The sequence below is a fragment of the Anabrus simplex genome, chromosome 10, assembly GCF_040414725.1.
Source record: "Anabrus simplex isolate iqAnaSimp1 chromosome 10, ASM4041472v1, whole genome shotgun sequence".
Lineage (NCBI taxonomy): Eukaryota > Metazoa > Arthropoda > Insecta > Orthoptera > Tettigoniidae > Anabrus > Anabrus simplex.
In genome coordinates, this window is record NC_090274.1 from 1,129,867 (window position 1) to 1,154,681 (window position 24,815).

At 38.6% G+C, this 24,815-nt stretch overlaps 1 protein-coding gene across 1 annotated transcript in view; it reads left to right on the forward strand.

The window, feature by feature from the left end:
• LOC136882169 (RNA-binding protein squid) overlaps nt 1-24,815 on the forward strand; it is a 57,498-nt gene that overhangs the window by 15,470 nt on the left and 17,213 nt on the right. The window contains exons 4-6 of the mRNA XM_067154716.2: nt 8,906-9,052; nt 10,488-10,619; nt 11,759-11,861. Coding sequence (XP_067010817.2) covers nt 8,906-9,052; nt 10,488-10,619; nt 11,759-11,861 — 382 coding nt within the window. The remainder of the gene's footprint in view (nt 1-8,905; nt 9,053-10,487; nt 10,620-11,758; nt 11,862-24,815) is intronic.

Consider the following 24,815-nt stretch of genomic DNA (forward strand, 5'->3'; position numbering starts at 1 on the left):
AATATAATCGTCTGTGAGCTTTAATCATCTCTGATTTCGTGTGTTTCACAACGTTGCTCCAGTCCTCCGCACTTATACGGCCTACGGCTTCGAAAATAAGGCTTTCAACTTCCGAAACTGGGAAGAGTCGGTGAGCTGTATAATTCTCAATTGGGCCCAAATCAGTTATAAGGTGTTAAAATGGCATTGGTATAGCAGAAGGTGAACTACTTTATGCCCATTCCTTCTGGCTATTTCTTCCACCACAAACTACTGTCGGATTTTTTATTGTGGACACTCGAGTTTAGGCTTTAATTACAAATGAACCAATAGGCCTATTGCAATGCGAGTTATACTAATATTTTCCTTGTTTAATTCTACATTAGCGTATATAAGACACATTGTTTTCGACTTTCGTTAAATATTTTTTATTTGTGGTTGTAATAAATATTGCCCGGGTTTTTGGCTTCTTCTCTAGGAAGCGCTCACTTAGGAATATATACAAGGAAAACTACTTGTCTGATGGTAATGAAATTTGTATATGTTATAACCACATGTATTTGTAGTGTAATACTCAAGTTACAATTTTTTTCAATCATCCCGAAAAAAGTTCTTATCATTTTTCTAAAGCAACTCTTTCTCAGCCCAGGATAAACGTACAACAGCAAAGTTGGGCTTGTTTTGAAGCACTCAGTCATGGTTATCAGAAACTACAACAACTGTAACCGTACAGTTTGGTACCGAATTTATGAAGAGTAATATTGAAAGGAGGTTTTGTGTATGCCGGACCGTGCGATTAACAGCAGGCCGGGTGGTGAAAACGGGCGCAGTGTTGCCGCGTTCAGTAGTAATCACGCGCACAACGAACACAGTACACTCGCCCCGGGCAGTTGTGGAACAGAATGCCCATGACCTTGGTTTATCCGCAAGCTATTTTCAGTTGTCCTATGTTCTGCATGTTGGCCACGTCACTTCAAGATGCCTCCCAGACCGCCGTTATCAGAGGGTGAACTTGCAATGATTTCTTTCAATGTGAGGGGGAAAAAGTAGGGGACAAGAGGTTCCCTGTGTACAAGAAGGTGGCAGATTGTCTTGGATTATCGCTGTCGTCAGTGAAGAGAGTAGGAGCCGCTTCAAAGGAGAATGATGGAAATACGTCATCCAGGTCAAGAAAGAAGCAGTGTGTGAGACCGGGGCGTCCGAAAATCCATCTAGATTTTACTTTGGGCACAATACGAAGAAATATGCGCGATTTTTATATGAATAAGATATTTCCCACAATTAAAAGCCTCCGCATGAAACTGTTAGAAAATATGCCGGAATTTCCCGATATGTCAATTTCTACGCTTTTGAAAGTAGTTCGAAGCTTGGGATTCCGATTCAAAAAACTAAACAGGAAACCAGTGCTAATGGAACCTGTGACAGTTGCTGCATCCCGATACACCTACCTTAGACGAATTAGAGACTTAAGAGCACAGGGCTACAAGATCTTCTTTACAGACGAGACGTGGTGCGGACAGAACCATACTATGAAATATGGGTGGCAAGAAAACGTGATTGAAGCTTTAGAAAACAACTTTGACAACTATAATCTGTACAGAGGGTACATTCAGCAAATTTATGGATGGCGTGGAGGGTTCAAAACACCGTCTGGGGCTGGGAAACGCATCATAATTTTACACATCGGAAGTGAAGAAGGATTTCTTGACGGTGCAGAACTTTGTTTTATTGGCAAGAAAGGCAGTGGTGATTACCACAATGAGATGAACTCGACTCATTATGAAGAATGGTTCACGAAAGTCCTGAGTTTATTGCCTCAAAAGTCGGCTGCCGTTATAAATCAAGCTCCATATCATACGATGGTCGTTCCTTCATCTAAAAACCCGAACATGTCATGGCTGAAACCTGAAATTATATCCTGGATAACATCAAAGAATATTTCACTACCACCTGGAGTTGACGATTATAACAAATTAACGAAATCAGAGCTGATTGTCCTTGCCAGGCCTTATATTCAAACACCGGTAAAGAAGCTGGAACAACTGACTAAACGACTTCGACCAGATGTACAGCTTGTTTGGTTACCAGTGGCCCATTGCGAGCTTAATACAATCGAGCTCATTTGGGCTTACGTAAAAGGGAAAATAGCAAAAACAAATATGGCTAACACATTAGAAAATGGTAGAGGTACGGAAGCAATTAACGCTTTATGCCGAGAAGCCTTACGTACCGTCACCCCTGAACTCTGGAAACAATGCATTAAACACGCTAAGAAAATTGAAGACCACTACTGGGAAAAAGATGGACTGTCTGAAAACGTCCCTTATTTCGAGCCAGTCATAATCAACATGAATGACAGCAGCACCGATTCATCGGAATACAGTGATTTTTCAGAGGAAGAAAATTGATAGAATTAAATATTGTAAATATATGTAAATAATAATGCAAATAACTCTTGTAAAAATTGTACGGTGTGATATTTCTAAATAACTCAACCATTTTTAGACCTGCCTTTGAAGGTCCAAAGCCCTTATGAGAAAAGGTGATGGGAAGTGGAATTTATAAGAGGAAATAAAATTAAAGGTTGAAAGTAAACGAAAAGCTGTGTTCGTTGCGCGCATGATTACTACTGAACGCGGCAACACTGCGCCCGATTTCCCCGCCCGGCCTGCTGTTAATCACACGGTTCGGCGTACACAAAACCTCCTTTCAATATTACTCTTCATAAACTCGGTACCAAACTGTACGGTTACAGTTGTTGTAGTTTCTGATAACCATGACTGAGTGCTTCAAAACAAGCCCATGTTTGCTGTTGTACGTTTATCCTGGGCTGAGAAAAAGTTGCTTTAGAAAAATGATAAGAACTTTTTTCGGGGTGGTTGAAAAAAATTGCAACTGGAGTATTACACTACAAATACATGTGGTTATAACATATAAAAATTTCATTACCATCAGACAATTAGTTTTCCTTGTATATATTCCTAAGTGAGCGTTTCCTAGAGAAGAAGCCAAAAACCCGGGCAATATTTATTATAACCACAAATAAAAAATATTTAATGAAAGTCGAAAACAATGTGTCTTATATACGCTAATGTAGAATTAAACAAGGAAAACATCGGTATAACTCGCATTGCAATAGGCCTATTGGTTCGTTTGTAATTAAAGCCTAAACTCGAGTGTCCATAATAAAAAATCCGACAGTAGGCACTGGGGCTTGTTTTGTTTCAAGACATGCATAAGATCCACCTTCCCCATGTCATCGCGAACCAAAATATTGTGCTCTTTCTCCCACTTAATTAGCTCATTCTTTCTAGCTGCCATTGTTGGTCTTTGTCAAGAATGACTCCCTAACAACACGAACACTTTCCCGGGCCTGGCTCTTTAGTGGAGTACCGCGTCCGAAGAGCTTTCTTCTCTTGGGAACTTCATCCTTAGATGTAGGTGTCGACATGACAGAACCTCAAATTCACACACAGGCCTAAAATTAACCTACTATATTACTACCGAATGAAATATTAAACTTAAGCTACTATATAAACTAGATCATCGGTTACACACTATTCAACTACAATATAACGCGCTATACTATCGAAAATACTAAACAAATCTTTTATAAACTCTACACTACGAAATATAAACGAACAACAACCTAGCACAAAGACACACAAACACTGCGAAAAGAACTGAGCACAATACAACACACAGGTGATAGCACGTGGTTACAGTAAACAAATCGACAACACCGCTAACTGGAACTGGAGTCTAACGCGCTCTATCGGAGTGATCGGCTGCCTATGATTGGCTGTTGATTAATTCACTTACCCTCCGCCAAAAGGCAGCGCTCAAACATCAAGTCGAAACTCATAATAACTGACCTATAGTTAGAAACAGTGTGAAGTTGATGCCTAGCATGGTGGATATTTTTCTTATAGTAGCCCAGTTATGGATACTGGAAGTCGTGAAATCTCTTACTAATGAATACGATATTACAATGAGGGAAGTGGACAAGCATTAGCATCTTTCAGCACTATTGCATATGTTGAAACTCGCACTTTTGATTTTAGTCTTCTATCGAAGTGTTGTCACAATCAAGATGGCTGTCGGTTATTTCTCGCAACTGGCTGTTAGCAGAAAATGTTTATTAACTCACTGGTCCGAAATATAAAGCCTCGGCTAACATTTGTTTCAGGAGTGTGGTCTGAATACATAGATATTTTTATGGACCTGGATGCAAAGGTTTTCATATTTGTTTCTGGTGTATAGTAAACCTTTTAGGGCCGATTGCATAAAAGTTAATCTGAGTTTAACCACCTGAAACTGATCTCCAGTCAAGCTGAACTTGGAATTTTGGTCGTATAAACATTAATCGAAGATCGTGTCTTCTTGATGGAAGATCAAATCCGACTGAATTTTCTCAGATTAACCTGGTTGAACTAAGTTCAGCAGAAGGAATATAATTATTATTTTTGTGAGAAATAAATATGTTTAGGTGTCTGACATAATAATAAAGAAAAATAATAAGTAGGCCTACTGTTGATTAAAGTAAAATGGTAAGTAATGCCAATTGTAATTGTAATCCTACTATTAACAAGTTGTTTGTTCTCCACTATTTTATGCTTAGGGCCTATAGGTTATGCTATTTTCAGATTACTCTGACATTTCATCCAAGAATGGAGTTTGAACTCCAAAGAGCTCCTTGCGTGTTTCAACATAGAAGGAATCCCTTGTTAGAACTAAATGATCGACAATTTAAAATACGGTTTCGATTAGGAAAACGTGTAGTTGAAGAACTAGAACAAAGATTACATCTACAATTAAGGACACAAACTAAACGAAATCATGCACTGAATCCAATGTTCATGATCCTTCTCACACTAAGATTTTAAGCAACTGGAAACTTCCAAATAGTAACTGGAGATGTATTCAATGTAAATAAAGGAACTACAAGTAGGACTACACACAAAGTCACTAGTGAGATTGCAGCTCTAAAACCTCAATTCATCAAGATGCCTGCTGAGGGGGGTGAAGTAAGGACATATCTTTTTTCTCTTTCTTAAAATTTGCAGTACGCGTCTTCTTGTTACTCATCTTTCTTCATTTTGCGGCTTTGTTTTCGTATCGCTGACAAATGAATGTCGAATGGCATCGAGAATTGTCGATCGTTTCTATCTAAATCACATGTTCGATACAATTGCAATTATCTCTCTTGTTTAGCGATGTCAGCTGTTTTGTCACCTGTAGATCAAAATTGAACTTGGTTCAGTGATCTCAGATTAGTGTTATACAACTCACACAGATAAAAAGAACAAAGTTCATTTCCGATCTTTGATAAAAACTGAACTACAGTTAGCGATTTTTATGCAACCGGCCCTTAATGCAGCAGAAAAGGTTTTACGTATTCTCTCCTTTTTCGTGCCTGCTAGTACTTCATCTCATCTTAAGAGCTTACCTACCAGTGTTCTCCTTAGGATCTTTTTACTTGGTGCGCCGCCCTGCCCTTTGTAGACCGCCCCGCTGACATAACCGAGATATGTGATAGTTATGTATTTTTAATACATATTTTTGAGTTATTTGGTGTTCCAAATCAGAATTGAGATATTGTAAAACTGTTCATTTAAATAAAACTTCAATATTGTCAGCTTATTTGCAACAATTGCAGTGGAATTTAAATGTTTCACTTCTGGCTTGGTGTGGAATCTCATTCAAGCACAAGATTCCACATGTCAAACCTGTATAGCACTCCATAGCAATAGAGTTGTAAGCTCCGGTGTTACATTATTATGAACGAGCTGTGGAACACTAGTTCAAAATATTGTTATGTCTTGTTTGTCATAACACTGAAATAGTTCAATATTGCAGTTAAGTTTACTTGTCTGATATTACTGTTATGCACTGAAGGGAAATAGTTGAAATTTGATCATTTTAATTTTTACGTAGTATTCCCCACCCAGCTACCAGTTTCTGCTACCCGGCTGACAAAAGATTCTGGGGAGAACACTGCATAAAAAAACTTAATCCATGTGTGTTTTAAAAATAAAGTGTTTTCATATCCCTGTATGATAATTTTTATTTGTGTGTTCAGTAGTACATTTTCTATCCGAGCATGTTAACTTTGTCCCCTGCACAAATTTTTACTGTATTGCTTGCATGATATGCATCACTTAACTGTTCAACTAACCTTCCCTTAAACCACTGGATCTTGCTTTATGCTCCTCCAGAATGTCCGTTGGAAGGGAGAGTAACGTCAGGCCCTATTTTAGGTTACATGTTTTGTGGCTTCATGGTGGGCCTGATACAACTTAGTTGTGATTTGCATAACATCAATCTGTGTCTTTGTGCGTACTCTAGAACAAAGCATGAATGAAAGCAAGTGATCCTGTTCCACAATGAGACGACAATCTGCTTGATAGTGTCCTTGGACATTGCACAAGCTGCAGCCAGTTCTGTATCAGCGTTGTCAATGCAAAGTATGTGGGTTATCTTTAACACATACTGTTAATTTTGTAAAGACTCCTGAAGTTGCATACGAACCGTACAAGATCAGTTCGTTAAAATGCATAGGAGTCTTACTCTGCGTCAGACTTCATGACGTTCGAGGAATGTTGTGCAGTCTGCCTTGCTTCCTCAATCTCATTTCAAGAACATATGTTCCGCTGTACAAAGGTACCTGCAGTTTGGTTGAAATGCAGAGTTAAAGGGCACTTATCCTTTGTAGTGTTTTAACGCACATGCGTCGACGAATGTCAACGTTAATATCTGAATATTGTCTATCTTATATCTGTAAACCGGAAGAATAATTTTCAGGTGCATTGTTTACAGTTCATTGTTTGATACTTACTGCACAGCACAAAAACAAGAAACACTCGGTTTCGCGCCTTATAGCGTGGCCGAGTATGATATACCATTCCGCATACAGTAAAGAGGATGGCGCTTCCGTTGCGGTGAGTAATATTTTCTAATAATATTCTTACAGTGGAAAGTAAGATGGGACTATTGTGTTAAACATAAAACATACCTGTAAGAGATTTTGAGATCATTTATGGCAGATTTATAGTTGCTTTTGACTAGCAGAGCACAAAATTTCCACGTCGACAGTGGGCGCGAATGGGACTGCCTCGGTACTGATATAGTTTTCCATTATTCTTCTCAAACTGACCGTCGAGCAGATCATAAGCATCCTGGGGGAATCACAAGACATCCTAGATGCTAATATATGCATAGAACCCCCTGAAAATGCTTTCCATAGTGACGGCGATTAGCGATGATAAGTCGTGTGGGGATGTAAACAAACTTTCTGGTAATCAACCTCGGGCTGGTGCTGAACTAGTGTGTACAAAAATAGTGAACTTTACCGTTTGACCCCAAACGACAAAGAGGAAAATTTAGACCGTCTCGGCTTCACACGGTACATCGTTAGGGCATGTATCTGATCTTGTGCTGCTACGCGTCCTAACACAGGAAGACAGAGTACGAAATTATCTCCACGCGTATTGCCAGAAGTGCGTTTCGATGGGGTAATCCATTACCCGAAATGAGGGAAGCAGCTGCGGTGCGCTCAATGTGGTAAAGCTGCCAGGAAACAGTGCAAGAAATTCAACGTTGGCTGCCACGTCCTTTGCTACGAGGCATTTCACTCATGCGTGTTTCACTCACGCTTAACCAGACTGGATGGCGTGTAACCTCAAAATACACACTAAACTATTTTGAAGTTCTACTCGTAACTTTCCTTTTTTGCTATTTTCAAAGTGATAATACTTGCTTAAAATTTGGTAGTGTGTGTATAACAAAACTACATACGAATATTCTCCTTTTATTTTGAATCGCATATTTTGTAATATTTTATGCTAATTCAACAGTTGTGTGACTAATATATACTAAGTGATTAATTATTACATTCATATGAGCTTAAAATGCGAAGTTCCTTTATTGAGCATGTTTTTTACCCTACCCGTGCAGGGTCACTGTCGACATATGTCGACACGGTAAATCTCCACGAAAATGTTAATGGAACCTAAAATCATCATAACCCTTTCATTTAGATTATAAACAATTGTACTTACGAAATATATCGCAATATTCCACAGAAAAATAATTTGGGTTAAAAAGTGTTCCGATCATGCCTTTAATAAGAATCAAATGGAGTTGGGTATTAAACAAGTTGTGTTCAGGTGTTTGGAAAGTAAATTCTTTCAGGAATGTGCATCTGAAGGACAGAAGTCTTGACTTACTGACTTGGAAGTGTCGGTACAACACCGAACGTAAGGCAGAGAGGCGACTGTTGCAGTCGAATGGAGATGGAAGGAATTGGCTGAGGAAACTAGTCGAGTGAGGGTTCCAAAAGGTTTGGTCGAGACAGATGTTTTACATAGTAGGCCTACAATAATTTTATGGTTGAAGAGTCCCTGTGCAAAATCTTCCATCCCCTAGGTAAACTAATTGGGAAGGTTTGTCTTCTTCCTTATACCTGTTGTATCTTATAATTTTCAAATAAAAATATTCTGCAGGCCAGAATTTGAGATTATAGTAATTTTATGCTGGTGCCCCAGTATATTTTGCATATTCTCAGAATGGAGGTTTTAAGTAAGTGTGAAGTATGTTGCTCTACTTGTACCTTCCAGACAGGAGGTTTAACCTTTGACTGTCTGCCTTTAGAAGTCAAAATTTAGAATGGGTACTTGAAGGAATTTTGTCAGTGTATCTCTCTCCTGCTCTCATTCTTGCTCTTCACTTGAATTTACATAGTCATGACCTGTCTCTTGATTAGAAATTTAATCAAATTCCAATCTTATAACTTTCGTGTAGCCTGCATTTGTCATCCTGTAAACATTCTTATGCGGTGCATGTGTCCTGTGGGTTAATGGTGTTATCATCTGTTAATTGTTTGTGTTTGCGTGTGGTATGTTTAACACTTTTTTTTTTCATCCAGATTCTTTCTGCTGGTAACCATGTCATAAATGGCAAAAAGGTGGACTGCAAGAAAGCAAAAGCCAGAATTGGCAAGGTATTCGTTGGGGGCTTATCGCCTGAAATTTCAGATGCGGACATCAGGTCATACTTCTCACAGTTTGGCACGGTAAGTAGAAAACTAGCATAATGAGTATTTCAAATTACTGTTAAGTGGGTTTTGTATTATAGTTTGAAAGCGCTCCCTATAAATTTTGGGTTGTTTCCCATGTAAATATAACATCTTGCAGCAACTCAATTCAACCCCATCAAGCAAAAGATTTTAGATTAGCAACTTGCTAGTTGTAAACCAGGTTACCCATGCCAATTGACAAATTAGATTAGAATCTGTATTAGTATGTTTTGGTAGATGGACCTTCAGTATTTGTCAAGTTTCAAAATATTAACCAAACTGGTATCCATAGCTGCTGCTGATAAGAGAGTAAATACAACAATTCTGACAGTTTTCCTTGTTTTGTGCGGCTGCTTCTGTGGATCGGTGGTAGGGTCAGCCACCGGATCCCAAGATAGCGGGTTCAAACCCAGTAGAAGTGGTCTGATTTTTGAAAGGCGGAAAAAAGTCCATTCAACACTCCATATTTTATGATGAGGTGGAAATCTCATTCTTCATACTTGCATATTTTATGATGTAGGCATGAAAAAGATCTCTGGTGACACATTTGGTGTTTATCCGACAAAATTAATTACATCTCAGCCATGGACGCCCAACAGTTCTGGTTTACTCGATCTGCCATCTAGTGGGCCTAGAGTAAAATGGAACGTCGAAACTGACGAGCTGACAGCCAGGTGGCATCAAGTTGAAATGTCTGCACACGGTAGCTGAGGCCATACGATTATTGATATTATTTAGGACATAAGTGCATGAATATTTCAAGAGTTTTAAGTCCTAGAAATCGGAGTCCTGGAATATGTATTAAGTAATTTAGAATGTGATTTCTTCAGTGTGGAAAGATTTCCTGTAATTAAATGTGCTGGTTTCTTTGCTCTGGAAGAAATCTGTTGTTATATGGTAACAAAATCATGAAATTATCCCCTTGTTTGCTACTTAGTAGGCAGTTAATTGCGGGACTGCAAGATGACAGGTGATATAAGGTAGAGGGACCAATAGGAAGGATAAGAAACCAAATTACTAGCAAGATATATGGAATTATCTTCAAAACACATGTTTTTTATATGTTCAGTGTATGAAACTGGTTGAGAAGAGTGGCTTCTTGTGTTATTGCACATGAATAGAGTACACATTAAATAATATATTCGGCTCTGCTTGGAAATTTCGGACCAGTCTGTCTACGCTAACCCTTTTTTCTTGCTGTCTCTGTTCTCGGTTGGTTTTTCATTTTTGCTTCTGTTAGCTTTCATCTGAACATTTGTTCGTCTTGCATAGATAGCTTTTAGCTCTTGGTGGTTTTATTCCTAGTATTGATTTTGTTATCTCTTTAAGTAATAAAATGCTAATATTTTAGGATTGTACCTTTATATTGTGGGAGTTATATTAAGCATGTCATCTGGTTGAATAATAGGGGAGTTGTTACTATTTGTTGCAGATAGTGGAGATCGAGGCACCATTCGACAAAGTGAAGAACCGAAGAAAAGGCTTCTGTTTTATCAGTTTTGAGTCTGAAAATGTTGCAAATGACTTGCTCAAGAGACCAAAGCAAACCATCAATGGGAAACAGGTGAGAGACAGTCCATGTTTCAGAAGGTATCTTCTTATGTTGTCTTCCATGTGTGATCTCCTTTGGTTTTGACATTGGTTAAATGCAGTCAGCACTTCTGTTGGAGGAAATTGAAACTCCATATAGACAAATGAAAATACTCTAGATCCAGCAACCTTGATTTGGATCAATCCTACGATCTTGTTAAGTCTTAACTCTGCACTGTATTATTGGACAGCAATTTTGCAAGAACACTTCATATCTCATCTAGTTCCCTTCCCTTCAGTTAAACATATATCTTGTTCTCTCCCTACTTCGTATGTGGCCATGCTGACAGAATTTTTTACTTTTCACTATCCATTCTTTCAACATGGCCAATTAAAGTTAGTTGTATGTTGCGTATATATCTTGAAGTGGCTCCAATCTTTCTCAATCTCTTTGTGTAATGTTTTATGTCTGCTGCTGTTTTCTTGCTTTCACATGTTCAAACGTTGATCAACTTTCACTTCCAATGTCAGAACTGGGGCAAATATAGTTTTGTTCACTTTGTTCACGACGGTGTGAATGCTGAACAAATTGGTCTCCGTGCTCAGGATGGTAAGCTATGTGGTTCAACATTTCTTGCTATTTGTTGTTGAAGTGAACGGTGTGCAATATGAATCCTTCCGAAAAGCCCCTGGACATTGCTTTGTTGGCAGTCCAGGGTGTTGCTGGAAGGTAGAGTGAATTTAGATCTTGGGTGGGAATACAGGTATTTTTTTGCTTGTAGGCTCTTAATCAGATCTAGAACAAATATAAACTTTGTTTTAGGAATGTCAATTTAGAAATTGCAGTTCCAGCAAGTCCTAGTTTATGTAATGTCACTAGCATTCGTTCATGAAATTTATCTTAGATCTTTGTTATTCAGCTGGCTGGTTTTGTCAATGCCACGGTTGTCATTGATTCTCGTGTTATTGTTCGGTACCATTGGCTTTGCCTGCATTTTCCGTTTTCAAATTTTTATGTTGTGTAATGCAACTCATATGAAGAAGACATGAAATAAAATAAGATCTTGTGAAGTCCAAAAGGATGGTCATATGAAGAAGACATGAAATAAAATAAGATCTTGTGAAGTCCAAAAGGATGGGGAGTAGTGTTAACATTGTAATTGATTATTTCAGGTTGATGTAAAGAGGGTAAATGTTCAACCAACCCAAGGAATGGGAGCCATGTTGCCGGCAGGACGCGGCAGGGGAGCTGGTCGGGGAGGCATGATGGCGACTGGTATGTTTAGTTCATTTTGAAGTGTTGGATTCACTAAAAAGTTATAAAAGTATTTAACATTTACAGTGCAACTCGGTTAAGAAGTTCCCGCCTAAGAAGTGTGATATTCTTGGTCGCTTGATCAGTTGCATTAAGATATATGTATATTTTTCCCGTTTAAAGTGTTCTGTTGTAAATATATTTCCCTGTTAAACAGTTCAGATTTTAGAGCCCCTTGAGATAGAAAAAGTCCGCTCAAAGCAGCGCATGGTTAGAACCCCCCAGTCTCCACAAGTTGCACCCTGTGTTAGACCGTTTGTGCGCTCGTGGTGTGTCACGGAAACTGTGCGGCTTGCCAAGGCCATACGACGTCACGCTATGACAACCCAGACACCAGTTGCTCACTCACCTTGTGGAATCGAATCTAACCCATCAGTTGAAATTTCCACTCCACCATTCCATCTAGCGGTATAGAAACGAACGTTATTCTACGTGGGAAACACAAAGTATGCAATGGATGGTTTGATAAAACTTTAATGCAGTAATTTGCAGGCCGCAACAGGGTGAAGTCATTAATCGAGGTGGCCTAAACATTAAAAGCCGTAAAGTGTGTTTGTCCACAACATTACTGCTAATCTGATTTTTCATTCCCTTGCCTATTTCCTTCCAGGCATTCTCTCTTACGTTGTTGCAATAAAGCTTATGGGTCTTGTCGTAGGGGAAATTACGTTTTTGAACTAAACTGATAAGATTTTCCATGTCCATTAATAGTGAGGTGAACAAAAACAACTTCCCGACTCTTGCAGGAAACGGCAGACTTGCCAGCTGAGAGCTGATACACATGCCGCCAAACAGCCAGCTGAAAGATCCCGGTCATCTACGAAGTTAAACGAATGTTGATAGCCAACTGGATGTTGGTGGTAGGCACACAGAGGCATTGCAATACCACGTGTTGGCATAAAATTGAGTTATTTTTAATTTTACCTTTATACGAGCTAAACATTGTATTATCGTGTGACTCGTACTTATTACATCGCATTATTAGAACGTAGCAAAAGGATGAGGAGATATGAAATAAAATTCTTGCGGGAAAAGAAACTGTTTACGTTTAGATGTGCTAGCATTGCTACTGCGCCTTTTTTTCACTTCCACGTAATAACCCAGATACTTTTCCATGCACTCATTTCTGCAACTTTGAACCTGTGTTTCTTTCCTTCATTACCTATAGCATGAAGAGGATTGAAGCGGGAAAATAAACTCAATACCGGCTTGGCCATGCGGTACTTCCAGAAACTACGCCCGTTGCCGTGACAACCAGTAGGAATTAAGGGACGATACAGGCCTAGGTTCTAAGAATCTCTACGAATAAGTTGCCCGATTTCCAAGTTGCTGCTGTTGTCATTGAAGCAGGTGTCGGGGGTGTTAGGAAGATAGAAAGCACATGCTAACAAACTGTGGTACACGTCTCGTCTTTGTGTCTTGTAAGCCTACCGTACAAATTTCTAAGCATAGCGAGTCATCGTAATTAGTATGAATAGGAGTCGGTGAAGTTAGTTGTACTTGTAATATCAACGTACAAATGTTTTGAGTGAAAATCAGCAGAACTCGGAGGAAAGAGATCAAGCGAAAGGCACTAACAATACAAGACAAAATAGAGATTATAAGGAAAGTGGAGTCATCTACACTTTCCCGTGTTGCATTGGCAAAGGAGCTGGAGATGCCGTCGTCTACTTTCAACGGCATTATAGCGAAGAAAGAAGAGATCTTTGCTTCTCCAGGGAATACTTTAGCAAATTGCAAGGAAGTTAAATTTGAAAAGTACGATGAAATAGAACAAGCTCTGCTAATATGGTTTAAACAGCAGCAAAGTTTAAACTTACCTTTCAGTGGGACTATTGTGAAGGATAAGGCCGAAAAGTTGCATGCAAATTAAGGGTACCTTTTACCGCGTCGAACGGGTGGTTGGACCGCTTTAAACATTGAGCCGGCATCGTTTACAAAACAATTTGTGGCGAAGCCTAGTGTGTGTGCGGAGGAAAGGGGCGCTGGAAGGAAATGGTTCTGCCTGCTAAAATAAGCAACCCTTGCAACGTTTTTAATTTCGATGAATTCACTTTTTTACCAGCTTATTCCAGATCTCTAGTTTTGAAGGGAGAATCTTGCCGCGGGGTAAAATTACGTAAAATACAGTAGAAGTCCGTTATAGCGAGTATTCAGAACAGCGGAAAATGTACTCGCTATAGCGGATTGTCGTTATATCCAATTTTTGTATGAAAGTTGAAAACCCCTCATACACTTTAAAATCGGTATGAAATGGCGATCAGTTTGTTCAAAACGTGCGTTTCCGTGGATAATATCCACACTACGGCTTCCTTGTTATTTTTCGAAATCCTATGCTGCGTGAAAGTGTGTTTTTAATTTCATTCTGAAAAAATTACAGTACCATACTTCTCCAAATCCATGACGAACCCCACTTTTTCCTACAAAAAAAAATTTAATCAGGCTCAAAATGTGCTTTGTAAAATCATATGAATGCCTTTGTTGTGCGGTACGCATTTTTAGATGCCGAACATTGGCTCTCGTTATACGGCATTTTTTGCAGCTGCACAATTATTCTTTATTTCGATGGTTTAATGACCATTTACTTGAAATTGGCATAATACCGAAGAGAGCCCGTTGAAAATTTGCCAGCAATATCTATTCCATGTATCTCTACAATACGGCGATCCGCCAGGAAGATATTCTTGCTATCTATTAACCTGTTACAGTACTTTTACTCGGCATCAGATATAACCGGTTACCGCTACACGCACATCTCGCTTGCCGGGTTTGGCCAACTTCAGCGACTAGTGATGTATAGGCCTAATCGCGGACGCTGAAAGTCAACGAGTTTATTGCACCACAGTATGACCATTCGACACTTGCTTTTTTTGTGCACGTACCTCACAATTTCATTCTAGACTTCTTTAAAGCGTCGTTGTTGCTGACCACTGTATGCACTTTTTGTTCAGTACACATTTTTTTAGCTATCGTTGTCTTCACACACGCCAAATATTGGCTTTACTTAGGCCTATGCCATATTTTCTTGCGGCTGCACAATTATTCTAAATTTCCAAGTGTTTGATAACAGTTAACTTAAAATTGGCATCATAATACAGTATCAACGAGAACCCGTTGAAAATTTGCTGCCAATACCTGTTTTACGACCATCCATCACGAAAATGTTCCTGCTGTCTATAAAACTTAATTTTACTACGAGTCAGGTACATTAGACACGTTATAACTCTGCTACCGAGTAGCCATGGCCTTTCTAAGAATTCGAAGGCTCGCGTGTTTTGATGCCATTCTGCAGATTTGAGAACGTTCTTCTAGAGATCCAGTGACGTTGCACACAGGTACCGTACAACAGCTAGCGATGTATAATAGAGGCGGTCATTTATTGTCAATGAATTTTGTGTGCACGTGCGGGGGTGGAAAGAAGCAGGGTTATTACCACGGTAGTTGCCAGTGGTATTCATTCCTGTTAGGCCGCAAATTGAAGACAACCCTTGATTTTTTTTTTTTTTTTTTTTTTTCCCACGAGATTCTGAGGGAGAAAACGTCTTGGATTCGGAGAAATATTGTACCGTATCACTCAGTTTCCTTCTTCATATGGCGTCGCCTAACCTAACAATATGTGTCGTGAAAACATATTTGAATCGCATGTAGAGCAGATTTATCCTCACTAAAAATTTGCATGTGAATAGTCTTTCCAAAATTTAAGCTAGATGCGAGAAAATATGAACTATCCTCTGAAATCAGCGATGTAGACCTACTCTGCCATACCTGGAGGTGTATCACATTTTAAATTAATTTCAGTATATAACATTAAAATTAAGAGATCGTTTACTTCAGTCGTTATTTTTAATGAGTTGACAACTGCGGTCGGCCACATTTACGCATTTATGAAAACTTATCCTCTTTCATTTCGAATTTTCGACTCTACATCGCCCCCAAATGTCGACGAGAGAGCTCGCAAATGCAGAAATGAGGCAACTATAGCCCACCGTACCGAAGAGGATCGATTGCATTTTGTGGAAAACGTTTCAGTTTCCTTATTCAAACAGTCGCCTATCCTAACTTAATCGCCTTATACATATGATGAAACCATACTTATGCGCCAGTAGAGAAATGATAACCTTTTCGCTATAAATTTACATAACAATAACCTTTCCTTAATTTAACCAGACGCGAGAAAATATAAACTAACCTCTGAAATCAATTACGCACTCTGCCATATCTCAACGTGTATCCCATTTTTACTTGATTGCAGTATTTATCATTAAAATGAAGCGATCGTTCAGTCAGCCTTTATTTTTAACGAGATTAGAACTGTTATCGGACACGTTATTTACGCACGTATTACGAAAATATGTTCTCTTTCAGTTCGAATTTTCTTTACAGAACAGCAGTCGACAGGTATTAATAATGGACTCTGACATCGCCTTCGAATGTCGACGAAAGAACTTGCTAGTAGACATAGCGAGAAAACGATACCGAAGATAATCGATTGCATGTAACAGAATCGCGGGGGGCATAAATATCGATATCAAATCTTGCACGCTTAATCGCACATAATAACGGATGCGCCAATGATAGGGCTCTTGCTGTAACCGAAGGATAATACACAGTTTAATATAGGAATTTTGAAGGGACATAAAATAGTTGTCCTTAAAATGGGGTACTGTGCTTCTTGCAGAGTTGCAAACTTTCGCTTAACCTTTTAAGTGCTGAGTTACCAGTTAACTGTTTGGTACCTCAGTGCTGAGTTTTTTCATTTGTATGTAAAAAAATTTGTAGAAGTCTCAATTTTTAACTTACCAGTGGGGTGATGAGCTTAAAATGTTTATAAATGTTGGTTGTTTATAAATCTAAATGCAAATGGAAAATCCTACTTATGTTCAATATTATTTTGAGAGTAAAAATATAATTACACTTATGTGGCCATGCGTGCATTATCTTTATACGAAGTAAACAGTCCAAAATAATATTTCCTAAAATCTGTAGGAAACTAATACATGTAACTTCTTAGAAGTATATAAGTTGATATTTTAAAATACTTTCCAAACCTGGAATGTGCTGATAGTTAAATGTTTTCTGCTGGTTGTTTGTGATGCTGATTTGTTCAACTTTCTGCACCAACTCCACTGGCACAAGTTTCTAAAAGAATCAATTATTTTTGGGTTGTTATCAAACACTACTTGGCCCTCAGAGCCTGTCACAGTTACATGAAACTGGTGAAGAAAAGTAATCCATCCGCCACGAAATTAGCGATGATATAGCTTTTGTATTCACCGTGTTTTTCTTTAGTTTAGGAGGCGGCTCTTTTTCTCTCACATAATGTTTTTGGCACTCTATCACTCGCATTCAAAATCTCTTAACAATTCCTTAAAATGATTATCTCGATCACTTTCCGCTGTGGTTAATAACTGAAAGATTCTGTGATCCGAAATGACATTGCTGCAAGAGCAAGTAAATTGTTGTTCCACCATGTTTGTTTACATCACAGATGAACTCCACAGACGTCTACAAAGAGCTCTATAAGTTACTTCCTGAAGCTATAATCTGTGATCAGTTAGTCCTACATCATGCCCAGCAGATGGCAGAACATGTCAGAGATCAAATTCGTACTCGAAAGTTTTAATTAGAATTTCAATGGAAGAAGTTTGTCTCCGATAAGATTATAGTTTAATCGTTGACAGTGTTTCCATTAGCATCTTCATATATTGTATCGTTTTTCACATTTTTGTCCCGAATTTTAATAACTGGCTAAACAATTACCTTCCACTTTTAATATTAGTTGTACTCTTGATTGCTTTTAGGCTGAAGATGCCCTTAATTGAGGGCGAAACATATCCCATTTAACTGTGAGTCTATTTGTGTAACCACTATAAGTGAAAAAAGTATTGAATAGGTTCTTTATTGTTGTTGAACTCGAAAGTGAACCGGGAAACTCGGAAAAATTCAAATTCTCGCGCAGTCTATAGACAGGCGTAGCAGTGGTGGACTGGCCGCGTCAGCCCTTCTATAGGCGGGCGTAGCACTCATCGGGTTAAACGCTGAAGGTCTCATTTTTCGTTGCCCTGAAAATGTCCTGTTGCAAAAATAAACTTTATTTTCGGCACAGATAAGAGCTTTCTCTACTAGAGGCAGGTTGGCAAAGTTGCATGAAAACTGGAGGATGTCTAGAATTCGTGAACCTTAGAGGGTAGGTTAAGCCGTAGGCCTCGAGGAAAGGTCAGTTTTCCCTGCCGGTTTTCAGAGACATTTCTGAATAGCTGTGTTGCAGTCGGGTTGCCTGCAAAAAAACTTCGATTTCTGATATTAGATGGATAATTTTGAGTAGCAGTCCAAATGTTTTCAGTTTTGTTACCTGGTGTTTTGCACAGTTATTTAACCTTTTCACTGCTGAGTTTTGATGTCCATGCGTACCCTCTGGGCCTTTTTTTTTTAAGGACGCACTTTTACAGATACTATTAATGGAATGGATATCTTCCCCTTAGCCCCGCAGCCCAATACGGGGCGGGGATGGTGTGAGATACTTTACAGCAGGTTTTTACAGCCGGATGCCCTTCCTGGCGCCAACCTCGGTTAAGATAATGAATACGAAATGAATGATGAATGTGAAACTGGTTAAAGAAGAGGAAGAAATCGGCTGAGTAGGAACTGTCCCGGCATTTGCTTGGAAGGGCACGAAAGGGAAACAAGAAATTCTCAGGGCAGGTGACGGTGCAGTTCGAACCCTCTCGCCTGCCGAATGCGGAGCTTGGCTCCATAGCCGTACGTAGCAACTCTGCTCATTGATATTATTACTGAAACATAACATCAGTTCTTGGATCAACAATTTTATATTATCAGAATCGTTAACGTTTGGGCAAAGAAGAATTTATCTGAGTTGTTTGGGGTACCCTGTATACACGTTTTGGTGCAGTGCAAAGAGAATAGAATAGAGAGATAACTCGAGGAATTTTGGTACCAAGCCACTGGGCGCTAGTAATTTCAGTCCCTGGTGCAGGGAGATATGGAACGGGTGAAACGGATGCCTTTGCAAAATTCTGCGGCTTATTCCAGAACCTCGTGCAATCTGTCACACACTTCGCGTGAGGATTGTGCGCTGTAGCAGCCCGAACAGCAATTTAGATTCCATTGCCAGTCGCTGTCGTTGTTTAGATGACGGCAATTGTTACAAAACACGGTTTGATGTGTCATTAAGGAAAGCAACATTCGAAACGTACATGAATTACGGTATAGTACGACAGCAGACCAGATCAGGAGACACTACTACACTGAAGCTAGAACATTCAGAGCTGATATCGGTTTGTTTACAGCAGGCTACAGGCCAGTGCAAGCAACCCCTGGACTGAGCACAGAAGTACATTCGTTGCATTAAGTCGGAAACGGTGGCGCCATTGCCATCCTCTTAGCAGCCACCTATTTCAGAATGTGAGAGATTTAGAAATGTGAAACTAAGTGTGTTGTCACCAATTGCAGCTCTAGTTTTCATTTTGCTAGAACAAGCATACATGTCCCATTTTAATAAAAACGCAGCTTGGCGTTGGAAGTGCGACATGTTCACCTTTATTGATTGTGCACACCTCATTGTGTGAGCCCCTGACATGAGTATGTTCCTGGCCAGTTGGAATTTTCATATTTTGTTTAATTTCGGAGATATTTTGGGTCGCAGAGTTGAGTGGGACACACTGTATACAGGTTTGGCGTTGAGTGAGTTAATGAACTCCACTTGAAAATATTTTTTGTATTTGTGGTCTTTTTAATATTTTCTCATCTTAAATGGTAGATAGCTTATATACTTCACTGTACCTGTACATATTTGTGTAAAATGCTTGCGTGCTTCCATATCCATGTTGAATAGTCTATTCATTTAATAAATAGTAGTTTTCTTGCTTCACACATTCTTTCCTTGTCCGCTGCCAAAACTTCTTAACGAGGTTTTACTGTATAATTATTAAGCTTTTGGATAGATAAGTAAATTTGGTTTTATGTATCATTTCAATCCTTAAAATAAAATGTAATTTTCGTTTGTGTATAGTAATGAGTTCAGAAGTTTCAACTTTCGAGCTGTTAATTCCTTGAATTGCTTTCCTAAGGACTGTTTAATCATAATGTAGGTGATTCTGCTTTCTGGATCCTTCTTAAATTCCCTGAACATTGCTTCTTGGCAGTTCAGGGAGGTGCAGGAAGGTAAATTGAGACCAGATCGTTGGGGGTATACAGGTGCTTCATCGTTGCTCCTCGAAAGACAGTTATTTCAGCTTAGAACTCATCTAAGGTTCTGTATTACGTGAGCTAGATGAAGGAATTTTATTTCTAAGTGATGTCACATAACTGTATTTCGAGGTGCTACGACGATATTTTGCTTGTAGACTCTTCGTCAGATCTGTTACAAATATATTATCCTTGTGTAATTTCCATATAGATTTGCTTTGATCTCGCCTGTCTTCAGTCATCAGTTTGTAAAATAAGCTTATTAAAAACTGTTTGCTGTTGCCACACTTGTCTTGATCATATTAATATTTGTTAGTCTAGAATAATGGTTCTCCAGGCTCACTTGGCTGATGCACCACCCCTGTATGCTCTAAAAATCCTATGACTCTCCCCCTAATACTTCGAAAAAATATATAACTATTTCTCAGAACCACTCATATTTAGGAATAATGTAGAACAGGTGAGTGAAGGGTTTCAGATGTTATATTAGTACGGTAAACAGAAATGTTGATCATACGTTGCGTGCATCAAGCTGCAGCCTTGAAATCAAATTGGCTGCCTCAAGAGAAGTTAGGTTGAATTATTTCCACTTGCATTCATTACTTTGAGTGGAAAAAATTTTGCTTTGACAATTTTGGTACATACTAAGACTAAACCGGAAGAATTGACACGACGAAACTCACTCTTGAATGCCCTGTATTACTGTCTGTTATGAGAATTTTTCTTCCCCTAGTAGTCACCTTGTGAATCATGCACATGTCAGTTTGGGAACCACTGGTCTAGAATGATCCCATTTTGCATATTAGTTCTTTTTCTAGATCATTGCTTTGTGGACTTTGTATTTAAGAAATTTTATGCATTATCAATCACAATGTTTCTTCTCTACAGTGTTGCATATGATAGAATGGCAACAAGTGCAGGTGGGACAAGTCTATTACTGGAAAATAACTGTAATATGTATTAATGTGGACATTGATCAGCCGTTATGTTAAGACCCCCTACTTCATAGGATATAGGAATACCTTTTGCCCACAACTCTGCAAAGCATTACTTTGAAGTGGCGGCAGGTATCGCGGTGTATCTGGTACCTCAAGCGCAACGAGTTCTGCAGTGTAGTACAGACCTGCTTTTCCAAGCTGGACCTAATATGTTTAATGGGGTTCATATAGCCCATTAAAAATTTAAGCCGTAGACTCCAATGGAAATTGCTGTGTGCATGTTTTGCCATAGATGTGATATATCAGGAATAATTCGAACAGGCGAGCTTTTGTGGCATCATGCACTGCTTTGGTGAGGAGTTCTGTCAACATTGTAGTACCACTGAGCTGTAGACTCAGCCTGCCCATGTGCTGTAGTTTTTGCCGATCCGTATGCAAGAAACTGTGACCCACTTTTCGTCGCGATTTATTCTTATCAAACGTGGAGATATCACTTTACTCATTTTGATGCTCGACGCTACTAATACCTATTGCTCACGGTAAAATGTTTCGTAAAATTTGTTGTACAATTAATTTTATAAAAATTTGGTAAAAACAAGTTGTGTTGCTCATGGTAAAATTATTTTATAAAATCCGTGGAAACATCAGGATGGCCATCTATGAACTTCTGAACTAAGATATGTATGTGCTGCCATCTATCGATAAACTTTTAAACCAAGAATCAGCTGTTCACCTTACAATGTTTTTGAGAGTATGGCTCCAACAAACAAAGCAAAACTTGCTGCTTTAGCTGCAGTTATATGTTGTACAGTGGTAAAAAGGAAGAAAAAAATACCAGGAAATGCTGGACCCGGGATTGGATCAAAAGAAGAGAAGGTCCTTGGTCGAAAATTAGTTGAGGTTAGAAGACCAGTATTAATATAGGAATTCGCCGATTGTGTTTTTTGCCTCTCGTCTTGCATTTCTGCTGTGGTAAAGTGGTGTTTTAACTTCATACAAACTAGGATATTTCTGGTATTTGTCAGTAAAACACTAACAGCTTCCTTAGTCCACCCGGATCCTGCCATTTTAGAAAGAAGTGTTTGTTTACAATCGAGCTTCGCAATCTTCTCACGACTTACCGTCAGCATCACCGTGATGTCAGCTTTGCTGATTGGTTCGTTTCGTAAAACTAGTTTTACAGGATAGAATATGTCCTATTTTATGAAGAGTTGTATCAAAGGTTTTATAAAACTTGAATTTGACCGTGAGCAACAGAAATTTTATAAAATGAAATTATTGTACAATAAATTTGACAGAAAATTTTACCGTGAGCAACAGGCATAAGCCTGTAGACCTACCGTACACACAATGTTGATCACACACCTCGGGAGACTTCTTCCACCTGTCCATAATGTATTGGTAGTGCAATGGTTTTGAATTATTAGTGGGATCTACAGAGAATGAGCAGATTTTTCATAAAATAAATGTTCTGGTTACAAAGTTTGAAAGTGACTGTATGCTTGGTTTAAAGAATTTGCAAAATTATCAACTATTTTGAGCCTGAGAAAACTTGGCATGGAGACTCGTACTGTCTGGCATTTATAAAACCCATAAAACATGCTGCCTAAAAATTGGGGATGTGACATTGGGAGAGTTGCACATTTCTTCAGAATTTACAGGAAGTCCCCCTGCTCTAAAGTTTTTACTCTTGTAAACAACATAAATTTAATGCCAGCACTCGGTTGTTCTCAGGGTCTGCTTGATGTCAAAGATTGGGGGTTTTCCTGAAAATTTCAAGAAAATAGTACTCCGCATATTTTTAGCATTTCTCTTAGGCTGTGTATGTTATAGGTTTTTATGATAGATACACCCAGTTTAAAGTAGTCTGTCACAGTTTACCGATAAGGCAGGGTTTCGATGCTTGAAATAAACTTTGTTGCACTTATCTTTGTTCTTCAATCAAAATCCATGAGTTGGTTTATCTTCCATGAAGTTTGTCATTCTTTGTAGTTGCCATTAATTATCAAAATTTGTGAATTACCAATGCATTGCGGACAGGAGGAAGAAGTCTCTTTATGACGTGTCCTCATTTTCACAAACTGTAAATCACTCTTCTTGCCTGCCACGTGTTAGTCTCCCTACTTCACGCGCACAATATATTTCCTGGTTTGGGGTGGTCATAGGTGTAGTTTATATCACTGTATTTTGTTGCATATTTAACACCCCCTGTGTAATAGTTTGCATATCACAGATTTTTTTTCAAAGTATGGGGCGGGGGAGAGAAATGTTTGTTTGTGATCAAGTATTTGCAATGCAACCTTAAACATAGTCTAAATACAGTTTCTGCACTCTAGCCCATGGTGTTATCGTGTTATGGTGTTATGCACTACTGGGAGCGAGAAATTCTTGTTGTAACAGACGATGGCAGCAAGCTTGTACCTTATGTTGTGAAGCGAAAAACAACTCCGAACTTAAAAATTTCCGCAATGGATCTACATTCATGTGCAAGAAAAAAGGGGATGGACAGGTGAACCATACAAGATTGGATACAAATGGATTGGGGAAATCAAATCGGATCTCTCCTTAATGCCCAGGCCTCCTGGTGTTAGTTTTTGTGGTCATTTGATGGAAGACTTAAGAAATTATTTGAAACTTGAAAACAGATACGGCAGTGGTTCTTGGTGGAACATTGGTGCTTCAGTCCTTGGATGTTTCAATAAATGTTTCAACAGCACTGTGCGAAAACTATCGGTGCTGGGTGGCGGAAAGTGTTCATGAACGTACTCCAGCGATCAAAATTTGGATACCACCAGCGGAAATCGTTGGTGAATGGAAATTGGTCCTTGACATTATTTCTTCAAAGGTAGTTTTAAGGAAAACTGGAATCTCAAATACTGTACATTAAATGGGTCTGACAATGGATGAGCCTTTATTATTTCATTTTTGCTGGTTTGTCATTGTTACTTTTGGTATTTTGGTTACCTAATTCATATTTCGCTTCAGATTGTGTATCAGCTTGTAACAGGAAAAAGATTTTCCAGTGTTTGAAGTTCAACTTGAGTGGTTAAAAGGCTATGTTATTTGACTGTTCATATGTAAAATTAATGCCAATTGACAACTACAACTGGTTTGAACCAATTTTGTGTGTATCTGAATTCAGTGGATAATTTGTCACCCATATTTTTTGCCTTTTTTTTTTTTTTCTCGTCAAGAAAGAGCATTAACTATGCAAGAAAATATGGTATTTGCGTGGAGAAAAAGTTCACTTCAGGGGCCTATTCCACAAATGAATGATCTTGTACATTACAAGTAACTACCGTATTTCACGGCATAATCGTCGCACTTTTTATACCAAAATTTTCAAAAAAAAATTGTAGGGTGCGACCATTATACGATGAATATTTAATACCAGTATTTGTATTACTCAAATGTATTTATAACTAAATTAAATTTGATACAAATTTAAGATGCACGTAATACTCGCGTTTATATATCAAAATAATTAAAATAGTGTAAAACAAAATTCATAATTTTCGCAACAATTCGGCGAACGTTTTTCCAACCTGAAAATAAAAATGAACTTATTAAGTTAATTTGTCATTAATTTGAGTATTAAAGTTAAAATATTACACTTGCAAAAAATTATCGCTTTGTTGTGAAATGCATACTTACCGGTACGCAATTTATTCCAAATCTTCGGTGTCGCTATCGCAGGTTTCGCTATCTGATGCGCCGTCCTCGCCTCTGTTAATACCAGTATCAGATTCTTCGTCTCCCTGCCACACTGCGT